Source organism: Fusarium redolens (assembly GCF_020744475.1).
Source record: "Fusarium redolens strain MPI-CAGE-AT-0023 chromosome Unknown BKA55scaffold_8, whole genome shotgun sequence".
In the NCBI taxonomy this organism is placed as follows: domain Eukaryota; kingdom Fungi; phylum Ascomycota; class Sordariomycetes; order Hypocreales; family Nectriaceae; genus Fusarium; species Fusarium redolens.
In genome coordinates, this window is record NW_025763671.1 from 755,414 (window position 1) to 768,196 (window position 12,783).

The window sequence follows — 12,783 nt, forward strand, 5'->3', positions numbered from 1 at the left end:
GAATCCGAGCATGATGACCCAATCCTTAAGAGCCTTACAAGCATGGGCTACAAGCGATCTGAAGCTCTTGATGCTCTCGAGAAATATGATTACGATCTTGACAAGGTTAGTTGAATTCGATCCATACAAAGGAATTCCCCTAACGTGTACAGGCTGCGAACTTTCTGGCTAGCCGTTCATAATAAACACACCAACAGAGCTGTCTCGGATATTATCTTCTGAAAGAAGGGTTTAATGCATACTGCATACTTTGTTTCCTTACTACTGTTTTTGTCTGCATCCTCATGATTCCTTTGTTGAATATTTTCTTGGCAGCGAGATTTTCCTTTTGCGTCTTGGTCCCATTGGACATGGGCTTGTTCTCCTATCATCTATCATCTGCCCACACATTGTAGTATCATGAAGACTTCTTGTTTGCTTAAGCCTGTGTTGATTTCGTCTTTTGTGTTGCATACTTTGAGATTGCAGCTGTAGAGATGCAGTTTTGTGTCGCCGATATCATGATTCAGATAGAGCAGACACCGACAAGTTACAATAATGAGGTTATTCAAACAAGCGTAAATATCATTGTCGCTAACAGGGCATGAAATGATGCCTATCATACATAATTGCAATAACCCTCTACCTTTTCCCATTTAAACACAAATCATGACTCGTCCTCGCTTACTTGACTCTACTCATGATGGTCTCTGGTCCACGCCCACTATCAATATTGGCAGCCTCCTTCTTGACCGCGCCAATCCAAGACCTCTCAAAGTCATCTCTTGATTTCAATACAGCCTCAACCCACTGCACATTCAGGTCCCAATAAGCCATCTTGAACGTCACGTAAGCGTCTACGATGGCATCGCGGTCAGCTGTCAACAGGCGCAAGAAATGTTCTGTAACACGCCAGGTCTCCTTGATAGAGGCACCAATGTCAGGCGAAGGGAGTGTGCTGAAGCATTCGAACGCTGTGGAGATATCGTTGAACAACTTGTCTTGAAAGGGGTCGGTACGACGGAACTTTGCGCCCTTGTTGCGCACAGCAGATAAGTAGCGAACAAGTAGCTCCTCAGCAAAGATCTCAACGAAAATATCGACCAGTGAATGATGTAGTACTTGGCGGTAGTCGTTGACGTACTCCTCGAATGTCACCACCATCTGCTTCATAGCAGTAGTTGTGTACCATCGAGGTGTAAAGAAGTCAGGCATGACGGTACCGAAGTCGACAGAGAATATAAGTTGAGCGAAGCGGTTGATACACCATGTGCTGAAGTCGACGTAACCGTCACGCAGCGTATTAACCTCACTCTCAATACGTTCAAGGTACGCGGGTGTGACATGCTGCTCGACAAGACGACGGAAGCTCGAGAGGTATGCAAGACGGTTCTCATCCTCGCTGTCGTCGATGCAGGCGATCTGGTCGTTTGCTGTAGCCACGAGCCAATCCTGAAGAGCCTGGAAACCCTCGAGTTCAGGGATCTTACCCTCCTCGTAGGGAATGGCCTCATCTTCAAGCATAGCCTGCCACGACTGCTGACGAGTGCGTAGACGAGCAAACATAGCGTCGATTACACCCTCAACAACATCAGCGCGCTGGGAGTTAGCAGCCGTGTCCACTTGCTCACGCAGCATTCGCCATAGCGCAACAAAGTTCTTGGTTCTGAAATAGCCATACTCGTCCTGATCCAAGTTTGAGCCCTCGACGTTACGCTCTGCGAGATCACGCTTTTCTTGTGCAAAGATTCGATCAATCCACTCATCGAGGAATTTGATGATGAGCTCACGAAAGTCGCGTACAAGCTCTGCCTCGCGGTTGTCAATAACATGAGGTATAAGCTCTTCTTGCTTCAGACCAATCTTTGCCATCTTTCTGTAGTACTTCTCCGGGAAGCCCACGATTTCTAGGGTATGTGCCGATGACGCCTCGTTGCCATCTACCATGCCGACCAGGAAATCGTGCATCAGCTGGTGGTATACGCCAGCGTATGTCTTTACGATATTCCACTTCTTTGGCATAAGGTGGGACATTCCAACCTTGACGACGTTCAAGTCGTTGAAATACCACTTCATAATCTTATCCAACTTGCTCGGATCTTCGAGGAATTCTTCTTTCGCTCCTTCGAATTGTTGCTCCGCGCTGAGTCGAATAGCTTGTATGAACTTCTCCTTATAGCCACGGACTTTCTTGGCACCATCTGTGATGCTCTGAAAGCGAGTTGCCATTTCTTTGTGATCTTTGAGAGCTTCCTGCAGTGCTAGTACACGTTGGTCGCTTGACTCCTCGGCCTCCATCACCACTGCGAATCTCACCACAAGCCCATTGTTATCCTGCACAACGAGATTGATCAGATTCAAGGCAATGATACCGACATGCTCATCGAACCAATCAATCGTGTCGTCTAGCCTCGAAAAGTAGTCCACCAGTGTCGCTTCTAGACTCTCGTCCTCTGCGCGTTGTATTTGTTCCATAGCATCGTCGCGGATATTTCTCAATTGAGTCAGTTCGTAGTGACACGGCAGCAAATTGGGCATGTTGTCGCTATCCTCGTCATCTTCCCTAAGCATCGCCTCCACACGCGATATGCGCTCGTTGAAGGTCTCGAGGTTCCGACGCATAGTCTCGACGGCGCCAAAGTTGCGGTGTGCTTGTGATACGAGGTTGATGCTCGCAAAGTCCTTTATCATATTCTGTGACTCCGAGCACAGCTTGTCGATCTTGATCATTTCCTCTTTGATCATCTGGACCGTCTTCTGGCCGTCGCTCAGCCCCGTCATGCCTGACTGTGTCGTCTCAAGCTGCTCGCGCAGGCCGCTTCGGAGCTGGCCATCTACGGCGCCCTTTTTTCGTGAGAATTCTAACTTCAGCGCGGGTATCTTGTCTAGATCGTCGGGATGCCGTAGCAGCTCTGAGAGCTTGGGAGCAGGTGTGTCGTCCATTGTAGCGGCGTCGGCGTCGAGGGGTTCAGCGCCCAATCAAACCATGATGCGGGGGGTACCGTGTCTTTTATAGTACTAGACTTTCGGTGTCGAGGTCTAGATATTAAATTCGTTGGGCGTCGGTGAACGTCGAAGCGAGTGTGTCGAGATGGGCATTGTCAATGCCAACGTCGCGGGGAGCTCTTCACTGTCCCTTACTGTATGTAGGTCGTTCCATCATGTGGCTGACAACGTAGCACAGCCACTTTCTCTAATGAGAGCTCAACACCAAGGGCAGTATCATGATAGAAAGCAACAAAGTAATTAAGGAGCATTCGAAGGAGAAAATAGTATGTACAACTTGGCATAAGATTTATTGTTCATTTTAGGGTATCATTATAGTTGTATCTTCGCCAATTTTACCCCTGCCCAGTCTTACTCGCTGTCACTTCCAGAACTACTCGTCTCATCATCGTCATCATCATCCTCTTCCCCGAGACTCTGCTCGGCAATCACATCACCTTCCTCAAGATTAACTCCAACTCCCTTAACTCCAGCGTTTATGCCAGCATCTGAGTCGTCTCCCTCCTCATCACTCCTGACCTCACCTTCTTCTACATCCTTGCCCCTATTTCTTCTCTTGTTCGGTTTGACCGGGCCTTTCTTTCCAGGGGGGTTTTTCCTTTTGTTACTTTCCTGAGGGGCTTTATCCTTAGGTCCAAGCGTAAAGGTCTCAGGAAGATTCTGATCATGGCTAAGAACCCATATTGTTGGAAATTCCAGCACGCGCGTATTTCTGAGCACCTCTCGCAAGCAGTCTTCAGAGTTGAGTCTGGTGACTACAGAAGGCTTGTCTGAAGGAGTTCGGAACTTTGCGAGAAAGAATTGGAATTGCTTCTTCTGAGCTTCTGTTTTCTCAGATGGCCACAAGCCTGGCTCTGTGTTATGATGGTTCGTCCAAGTACCTGTAAAGGGATCTTGGAGCGCAAATGATCCAGAAGACCATGTCGAATTCATCAAGTCCTGCACTTGCCCGTCCGAACCTGCTCGTGGAGTCTTCTTGGCATGCTGTCCTTTTGCCTTTAGCTGTTCTTCTAGTGAAGTATGGTATGCTTCGTATAGTGGCATATCATCCATAACCTTCGATAATATGCGGACCTTCTTTGGCTCTGCATCAGGAAGATTCTCCAACACCATCCACTCAACTTGCCAATTAATTCTGTTAGTTCGCCGATTGAGTGTAGTGTGGTTCTCCTTCTGCCTAGCCATTCCCAGCGGCGCACACACGATAGTGATGTTCAACTTCCTCAATCGTGCAGCCAAAAACCGTTCGAAGGTTCTTCCTTTGGCTTCGCGCAAGACTCTGGTAACGAGAACCTTGCGCTTGCGTCCATCTCTTCCAGGCTTCCATTTAACTTCTTGGACTGTCATCGGTCGCAATTCCTCCTCTTGCACGATGCCGCGCTCCTCGACGAGAAGCTTCTCGGCGCGCTCGACAGAGCGTTCAATTCCATGGAGGAAATTGTAATCGTGATCGACACCGGCGGGAGTACGGAGTTTCGATGGAGCCATGTAGGCTGTTGCGTCGCGTTCGCCGGAGCATTCAGACCAGGCTTTGTGCTTTTTTATGCACGCTAGGGAACAGGTTCGAGTACCGCATCGTGGGCATTTGTATTTCGGGGTCGATATGTGACATATTCCGCAAAGAGAGGTTAACAAAGGATCGGCCATTATAGATTGCGACAGCTGAGAAGTCTGAGTGAAGGAGTTGTAGAAAGAATGAAGAATGCGCTAACACTCTCAATGGGCAGACATTGCTAACGGAAACTTTTTTATGGGTCTTTTCGCATATCTTATCAGCAAGGTAGCATCACGTCTCAACCATTACACGACAAGAGGCTAAAGGCAGTAAAAACTTGCAAGTCAATAGTACGAGCCATTACAATAATATACACTACAGCAAATCGAGTATTTTCAAACATGATTAGGGACTATGATAACTTTCAAATGTGTTTCATTCTTATAACCCGCCTTCAACAAAGTAAAGAAGGAAGACTATACAAACACCGCTGCGTAGAAGAATACTTTAACATAATGAGAAGATGGCCGTCAGGCTTAACGTAGGTATATGAGCTAAGCTGCTCATCAGATGAGGCAGAAGATTGGTAATGACAAAAAAGATATAAGGGACATCAAACGCCGAACCCGCAGGTTTTGATCCAAGCCAGCCGCCAAATACAAGACAATTAAATCGAAATAAGCGAGAAGTGAGAAGTTCACAAAAAAGCAAGGCTCATGCTCAGACGTTAAGGTAGAGGTGTTTATCCAAAACACTCAGCGGGTGCCACCAAGAGCGCTGATCCTGGCGCCCGATGGCCTGTGCATCAGGGACTGTTGGTGCTGGAGCTGATGCTTAGAAACGACGCTTGTCTCATGTGTGACCCCTCCGTTGTCGCTTCGATTCTCCTCGAAGTCCTCTTCGTCATCCTCGACAATCTTGGTGGGGATCTCGTCTCTAAGGTTATACTGTTGGGACGCTCGCTCCGGAGTCGTAGCCGTAGAGGCAAAGGACATTGCTGTGCTGCTCCTGTTGGGAATGAGATCCGGGGTGGGAGGGATACTGGACGCCCTCCCGGACCGCGGCGCCAGGAGGGAGTCGTCTCCTGTTTCGGACGTGGCGGCGGAGTGGCCGTCATCGCTCTGGGTGGTAGAGAGGCTAGAATTCCTTCTACTAGAACTCCCTAGTTCGGCATCATGTGCCAGCTGGAGACCCTCAACAGCAGCTTGACATTGCTCAGCAATGTTTCGGACAATGTGAGCAATGGCGTCAGTCTTGTCCTTGAGGTGACGATCCGCAACATCAGTGAAGCTAGACGAAGAGTATCGTTTGTTTCGAGGGTTGGGGCTGGGGGTAAGGCGGCCAGGTTCACCAGCCTGTTGCACATCCTCCTCGGCTTCATCATAACCCTCCTCAATCTCATTGGCAAGGTCATCAGGCTTGGTGAGAGACTGGATGAGATGCTCCATATGGTGGCTCTGACCGCCAATGAGACTGCGGAGGTGAAGGACAACTCTGCGAGCCTCATCACGCTGTCGCATGATGGTCACGTTGGTGTGCTGAAGCTGAGAGAGCTCCTTCTTGTTCCTCTTACGCTCACGCTCAAGCTCCTCGGCAATCTCCTGCTGAAGGACAAGAGCCTCGAGAGCGTCATCACGCTGCTTCTCGGTTCCAGTGAGACGCACAGAGAGGCGAGCGTTGTCATCCTTCTGTTGATCAATGAGACCAGCAAGGCGACGGTTCTCTCTCTTGTGTGTGTCGATTTTGACCTTGAGATCTTGGGTCTCCTTGGTGAGGGTCTCAGCAAAGGCCTGGAACTTCAGGAACTGCTGCTTCCAGCTCTCAAGCTCCTCAACCAGGTAGTTGTTACGCTTGGTAACCTTGTTGAGCTCAGTGTCCATGCGGCCCTTGAGGTTGATGAAATCCTGCCAAGCCTCAAGAGCATCGCGAGAGTATTGGTTCCTCTCACGAACAATCTCATTAAGATGGCGCATAGAAACCTTGGTCATGAGAGGCTTCTTCACAGATCCACCAAAGACGGCCTTGATACCAGTGTTGCGGCCAAGCTTCTCACAGACGTGGTCCATAACAGCCATGACGGCATCCTGGTTCCACCACTCAGGATCCTGGATAGACTCAACCTCACCGCGCATAACGATGATCTGACCCGCAGGAACGAGCTTGCCGCCACCATAAGCGGATCGAAGATGCTGAGGAACTCCAGAAGGAGTGACATCACCGTTGAGAGCTTGTGTAAGTCGTGTAACAAACTTGTTGCGCTGGCCGGGAGTAAGAGCAGTAGGAGGGCTAGAGGTAAGAACAAAGTTGCGATCAAGATCAACAACCAGAGCGTCGGTAGGAGCAGTGAAGAGCGAGCGACACTCAACAGTGATACCCAAAATGTAAGGGCCGGGCTCCTGAACCAGTTCCTTGGCGTGACGAGCGTGCACAACTGGGACGTAGAGTCCGCTCCACTCATAAACTCGAACGCAGTATCGCACGGTCTCAGCAGCCATGGTGAGCATAGCAGGGTAGTGGCTGACGAAGATGATTCGGCGTGTAGGAGAGATGGCGGCTTCGATAACACCGACGATGTTGGGAATCGACAGACAGTTGAAGAGAGGCCACATGGCGAAGTTCTGGAAGCCGGTAGGTGAAGATGGGAACTGGTAGCAGAGAGCGTAGTCCTTCATGTCGATGCGAACAAGATCGTTGAGGCGAGGAGCAGGGAAGCTCAGGATACGGGAAACCTCCTCGGCGTGGAACAGGTTGGTTGCCTTGTTCCAGTGAATCCACATGCCTCTGAGATAATCTCCTAGAAGATTGTACAGAGGGTATCGTGAAAGGAACGACAGGCAGTAAGGAATCCAGTAGGTCTCATCGGGGTTGTCGTAGTAGTCGCTCTCGGTTCTCTTGCGAAGGTCGCGAATTGTCTCGGCCCTCTTCTCGTCGGCTCGCGACCAAACGCGCAGGCAAATACCGTAAAGAGTGTGAGAAGAATCTTGCTGGAGAACGAAAGCATGGTGAACACAGTGAGGCTGGCTTCTGCCTGTGCAGATCTCGACATCGTGAGGGAAGCAAGCCTATAGAATAGTTGCCACTGGTCAGCTAGATGAATTTAAAAAGTCAATGGGTTGGAGGTACGCACTCTCATAGCAGAGTGAAGAGCACGCGCAATCTCATTGTCCTGCTCGAGACGTGGGCTGCTGCCCAGAATCTCAGGGAGCCAGAACTGCCCAACAGCCCCCTTCATGTGGCCAATCTTGCCTTGGGCAGGGGCAGGTGCCTTGACCCATTGAGAAGGCTCACGACCAACACCACAAACCATGTAGGCATGTGTCAAAGTCTTCGGAGTTCGCTGCTGAGGCTTCATGTTGAGAGTTGATGGGATGGGCTGGGTGATGCGCGAGTGAAGCGAAGAAGTTCGGCTGGGAATCAGGAGGTTCTGATCAGCGCCCTGGTCGCGGGTGCTGGGCCTGCCATCGCGGTCGCTAGTCCGAGGACGGGTAAAGGAGGGATGGGTGTTCAAGGAGGGAGGCATTGTTGATAGTGTTGAGCCTGAAAAGGCCTCTCGTTTCCTTCGTAAGTTCGGGTATCGACGCAGTTGTCGTCGAATTGACTTTGAGAATAGCCGTTATATTCTCAATTATACTGTCTTATTACTGAGTTAAACTGACTAGCAGGTTTGGTCAGTCCTCGAACTTGTCTTGAAGTGCTCGATTTACTTGAGGCTCCGCTCCGCACTCAAGGCTTCATTCAATGCTCGAGTCAACCGGGCTTTGAATAGAAAAGCAAGGAAGAAAAGAGAGAGAAGATTGAAACTCGAGAAACGAGGGGGCAGATGAAGGAAAAGTAAAGGGAGAAGAGGCGAGAGAAGCAATGAATGGGTGTAAGTCGGGGGGTGAGTGGAGAACTAAGGTACCTAGAGCCCAGGCAGGTACGGATACCTACCTCTAGAGCTAGAGAGCCAAGAGAAGCGAGACAGCTTCTGAAGGAATGAGGTCAAGTACCTATACGTACCGTTTTCAGTTGAGAGAATGGATAGAATGGGAGCTCCCGTCCGTTGAATGGAGCGAAAGTGGAGGAATAACAACGGCAGAAATGAACCAGAAGCACTCAACGAACAGGGCTTCAGCGGGCGAAATTGTGAGACAGATGGCGCACAAGGGGGCTTTGATCCCCTGCCAGTCACTTTCTAGGTTGGGACAGGTACCGTAACTCGATTCTCCTAGTTTGGTGAGCCGGGCATTTATCAGTAAACAAGGAGGGTAGGAACTGAAAACAATTGAGTCGTATTTGTCGGCACAGTCATGCAGAACAGATAATGTGATTATGTGTAACCAATCTTTTCGCGTGTAAGTGAGTGACTGTAGGTGACTGGAGGTGAATATGCTGGTGTTGTCTCTTAGTCACAGTCTCGCAGACAACTCAACGAAAATGAAACCCCTATGCTCTAAATCCCTCCTTACCGTCAATAAACTTCTTACACTATCTACTAAAAGTAATAGACAACCTGCACCTACGCTGCAAAGTCGAGGCAAGGGGATGCTGTCCGTCTCTCTCACAGACGATGCATGTACCGGTACCTTACGTACCGTACCTACATTAGGGGCTAGATGAGGAGCTACAGAGGTCCAATCCCCTCCACCCATTGAGGGGCCGGGATGCTGGGGCCGTCAGGGGCACACTGCACGCCTTCTGCAGGGGTCATGGGTCCCTAGGTTCCGGGTACATGGCGGACAGGACGGCGGTGTTTTTATTATGGTGCTCAGCGCTCGACGCGACGTTATGACCTGTGGACGGACCTCATATAGTTCGGACGTTGTGATATTCATTTGGTTAGAGTTACCAAGTCATGCAGATTCTTTGCTTTGTTCTCGTCATCAGGGAGAAGAAGTTCCATGACATGTCATAACCAACGTCTTTGTTAGCTTCTTAGCCTCCAACGCCAACGTTTAAGTGGCGAGATCTAGAGTTCGAGGGGAACTCCTTTTCTGACCTAGAGTTGAGGGCCGGGGAAACTCAAACCACGAGAGACAAGCATTGCCATGTTAAGTAACGGATACTTGATCTGACTAAAGCCGGAGCACTTGAGTACCGGTCTCTAATACAATAGCATTGCGCCGTTTGTTGTTGAACTGACGTTGCAGTTCCATTGTCCCAGGGATATGGACAAAACAGCCCAGTAGTTCTGTCAATTTGACAATGTCACCGAAGAATTGACATGACATTTCTTCATACTTCTGTTACTTTGGTTCCATATCCCCGACAGCAAGTGGAGTGTTTGAGTTGTGTCTTGATCGCCCGGGCTACAGTCGTTTGCGCATCTGTTTCTCCAGTGACTATAATAAAAGCAGGCAAATGCCATTGTTTCTGAAGAAACTCCATTCCTACAAGTTAAACATCTTCATCGCCCTAGGATAATTAACCCATTCCTGCCGTTTCTTCGAGTCGATCTGAGTCTCTGATTCTTCCATAGCGTGACCTTAACACCAGGGATCGTCACCCCCACTCTATCAACCCCGGCTTGAGAGATAACACAGCCAATCGCAATCGAAAAAAGTGAGCTATGGACCCCAACGTGGGAAATTATCTTTCCTTGATGTTGACATTCAGAATCTTCTGATGGTAATGAACAATACGACTGTATTTTTTTTTTCATGTGTGTCTTTGTGATGCAACATGAAGGGACAAAAAGCAAAACGCCTTCTCGAAACCCAACGGTCAAGTGATCTATCTATCAACCAAAGCCAAACCAGATGAAGGAGGTCGAAGACGGGACGTTTGAAGTACAGTGACAAGTTGAATTGAGACCAGTTGCACTAATTATGGAAATGAACAAGAAACGACAACTCCGGCATGTCTTGTATTACAAGACACAAGCATATCACTCTAATACCTAGTACAAGTTCAGTACGCTATAGCTAATTGCTTACTGCGCTCTACTCTCAATCAAGTTGGCATTGTTTCTCTCAAACATTCTTTGATACCAATGTCTGAAGTTTGGTCCGAAGCTTGACCTTCTCTGTCCAAGACGATGATAGGCTCAACGGGCGATGTGACCAGGCGCGGAAACGATCGACAGGGGTCCCCTGGGCGGAGAAACGAAACAGGAAGGCTAATGCGGTCTTTGGCATCATCTGGTAAGCTCTTCAGGTTAGTTGAGGTCAATAGTTGAAGCCGTTAAGAAACAATAACTTGGAGGTGGTGATGTTTTCAGCTTTGGTCATGCCAAGTTAGTTCCTGTGCAGTACCGATAGGCGTTTGCATTTGCATTATCCCCTGCTCCTCGCTTCTGTACGGTTTACCTGATGATGCATGCACTCTAGAATCCATCGCTGCAACGTATCCACCACTTTAGATCCGTCTGTCTGTGTGTACAGACAAGATCGGCATTACTGAAGAAAGCACCAAAGCTCAATTCGAGCCGTTGTAATCTGCTTTCAAACTTTAACGTCCCAACAGGCCATAAAGTCACTGAATGCTGCAGATGTGTTTCAAATAGACAGTACATCATCACCAGGGTCTTCGGATGCTGGGGGAGTAACATTGATTTGACTTCCCGTTAATGGAGCCCGAGCGATCAACAGTCGATCGATATCCACGAGGCTTTTCTTCAAGATGTCAGTGGCCCTTGGTTTTTTAGGCAAATAACCTTACCGTTACTTGAAGCCGCGTATAATAGACAACTGGCTTATATGAATCCGCCACCAGTTCGTGGCAAGAAACGTTGAAGGTCTAAACAAAGCAAAATCCTGGGCATTTATGCCTCGTACTTGATCCCTGCTGCAGAAACCCAGCTGAGGAAACTGAATAATAATAGCTGAAATATACATGCTATGGAGTGCATATGTTGCATCAGGTCTCTATCTACGGAGTACTGTTTGTCTTGTCATCAATCGGCCAAAAGAATTACCGTGATGGATATCTCCGTTTCTTACCAGCTTCGACCAAGTTCAAGCACTAATCATGAGGCCAATGTCGCCAGTGGAGGTAAATGACACAAATTCTACCAAACTACCGGGCTTTTATCCACTCTCCTTGGAGTTGTGTCCCATGCCCATGACGCTATATGGCCGCCGCGCGTTTCAAGTCCTAGATGGCGTCCATCTAGGCTCAGCGCCAATGGCCTTGAAGGCTTGACCTAAACAACGGCTTTGTTATCTCGAATTTGTTAGCATCTTTACGTCCGTCTATTCCCTCACTATAATTATGTCGATCTTTGTTGCCTCTCCGGCTTACGATACCCCCCGTTTCACCATGCGCCTCAAGTCAAGAATCAGATACTGCACTCGACCTGTCAATTGAGACATGTCATCGCTCATCTCGTATAGAACAAAAGCCTCTCATCAATCCAAAGCAAACCAAGGCAAGGCAATTGATTGTTAGGCGAGGTCCTTACCTAATTCTCTTCTCCCCCGGTCCATACTCGTTATCCCGTCCTCCTGATCCGCGTCTAATAAAAGGCCCATGTCCTTATTAGCCAGGGCTTGCTTTTGCTTTTCCCCTCTGCTGATGATGATATTTCTTTCCGTTGCGCACTTACCCACGTGCATTCTGTGCTTTACTGTACTCCCGGTCTGTCAAACTATACAGACGCCGAGATAGTCAATAGTCTCTCCGTTAACCCCGAGGGACAGGCTCGCTTGGACGTCGGTCTCGTTTGCTGCTTGTCGATCCTTCTCTCGGTAATGCTAAAAATTCGACATTTCAGATTTTTTCAACTGCTACGGCTTACTATTTCGCCGTTCATGAATAATGCTGTCTTGGCCTCTGGGAACATGGTTGTCACTTCAGACATACCATCACATTCCAATGAATTTCTCCGTTGATTGAGTCGATTGAGTCAGGAAAGACGTGTGTGTTCCTAATTCTGAAAATAGAGCTATGCCTAGAATTATGCTTGTACAAACGAACTGAGCCAAGTAATCTCTTATGCAGCTTCCCTGTGCCTCGCATTCACAGTACAATGCTCACCGACAACGTAGCATGTCTTATAATCATGGGTAGACCGCTCTATTGGGCCCAGCTGAGTTCCGTTGTTTCCGATGATGACATTATTAATTCCCTTGTTTTGTCTTACTCGCATTGGCGTAGGAATGCTTGTTTGATGGTATCACGATCCAGGGTATGGTGTTGCACGTTTGCAACCAACTGATTCAGGCGCGTGACACTTCGATTCAATAATTACACGGATGCAAATAGTCATGGAACATGGTTTTAATGCTGTTGTAAATTCCTAATCTGCACTATTGTTTATTTGTGCTGTCTCGTGTGCTCCAAAATCCAGCAAATGTGATTGTGTGTGTGGTATCAATGGTATG

At 48.5% G+C, this 12,783-nt stretch overlaps 3 protein-coding genes across 3 annotated transcripts; all 3 read right to left on the reverse strand.

Moving 5' to 3' along the window:
• Positions 1 to 554: 554 nt before the first annotated feature.
• On the reverse strand, positions 555 to 3,081 carry BKA55DRAFT_568250 (exocyst complex component Sec6-domain-containing protein). Its single transcript, XM_046192799.1, has one exon. The coding sequence runs from the start codon at positions 2,920 to 2,922 to the stop codon at positions 664 to 666; it is 2,259 nt and encodes a 752-aa protein (XP_046049203.1). The 5' UTR covers positions 2,923 to 3,081; the 3' UTR covers positions 555 to 663.
• Positions 3,082 to 3,210: 129 nt separating this feature from the next.
• BKA55DRAFT_568251 (uncharacterized protein) lies at positions 3,211 to 4,705 on the reverse strand. The gene has a single exon (XM_046192800.1). The coding sequence runs from the start codon at positions 4,630 to 4,632 to the stop codon at positions 3,337 to 3,339; it is 1,296 nt and encodes a 431-aa protein (XP_046049204.1). The 5' UTR covers positions 4,633 to 4,705; the 3' UTR covers positions 3,211 to 3,336.
• A 530-nt stretch (positions 4,706 to 5,235) lies between these two features.
• Positions 5,236 to 8,000, reverse strand: BKA55DRAFT_511980 (AEX-3 domain-containing protein; the record flags this gene model as incomplete). The annotated part of the gene is made up of 2 exons (XM_046187759.1): positions 5,236 to 7,542; positions 7,608 to 8,000. The coding sequence occupies 2 exons, from the start codon at positions 7,998 to 8,000 to the stop codon at positions 5,236 to 5,238; spliced, it is 2,700 nt and encodes an 899-aa protein (XP_046049205.1).
• Between the last annotated feature and the right edge of the window lie 4,783 nt (positions 8,001 to 12,783).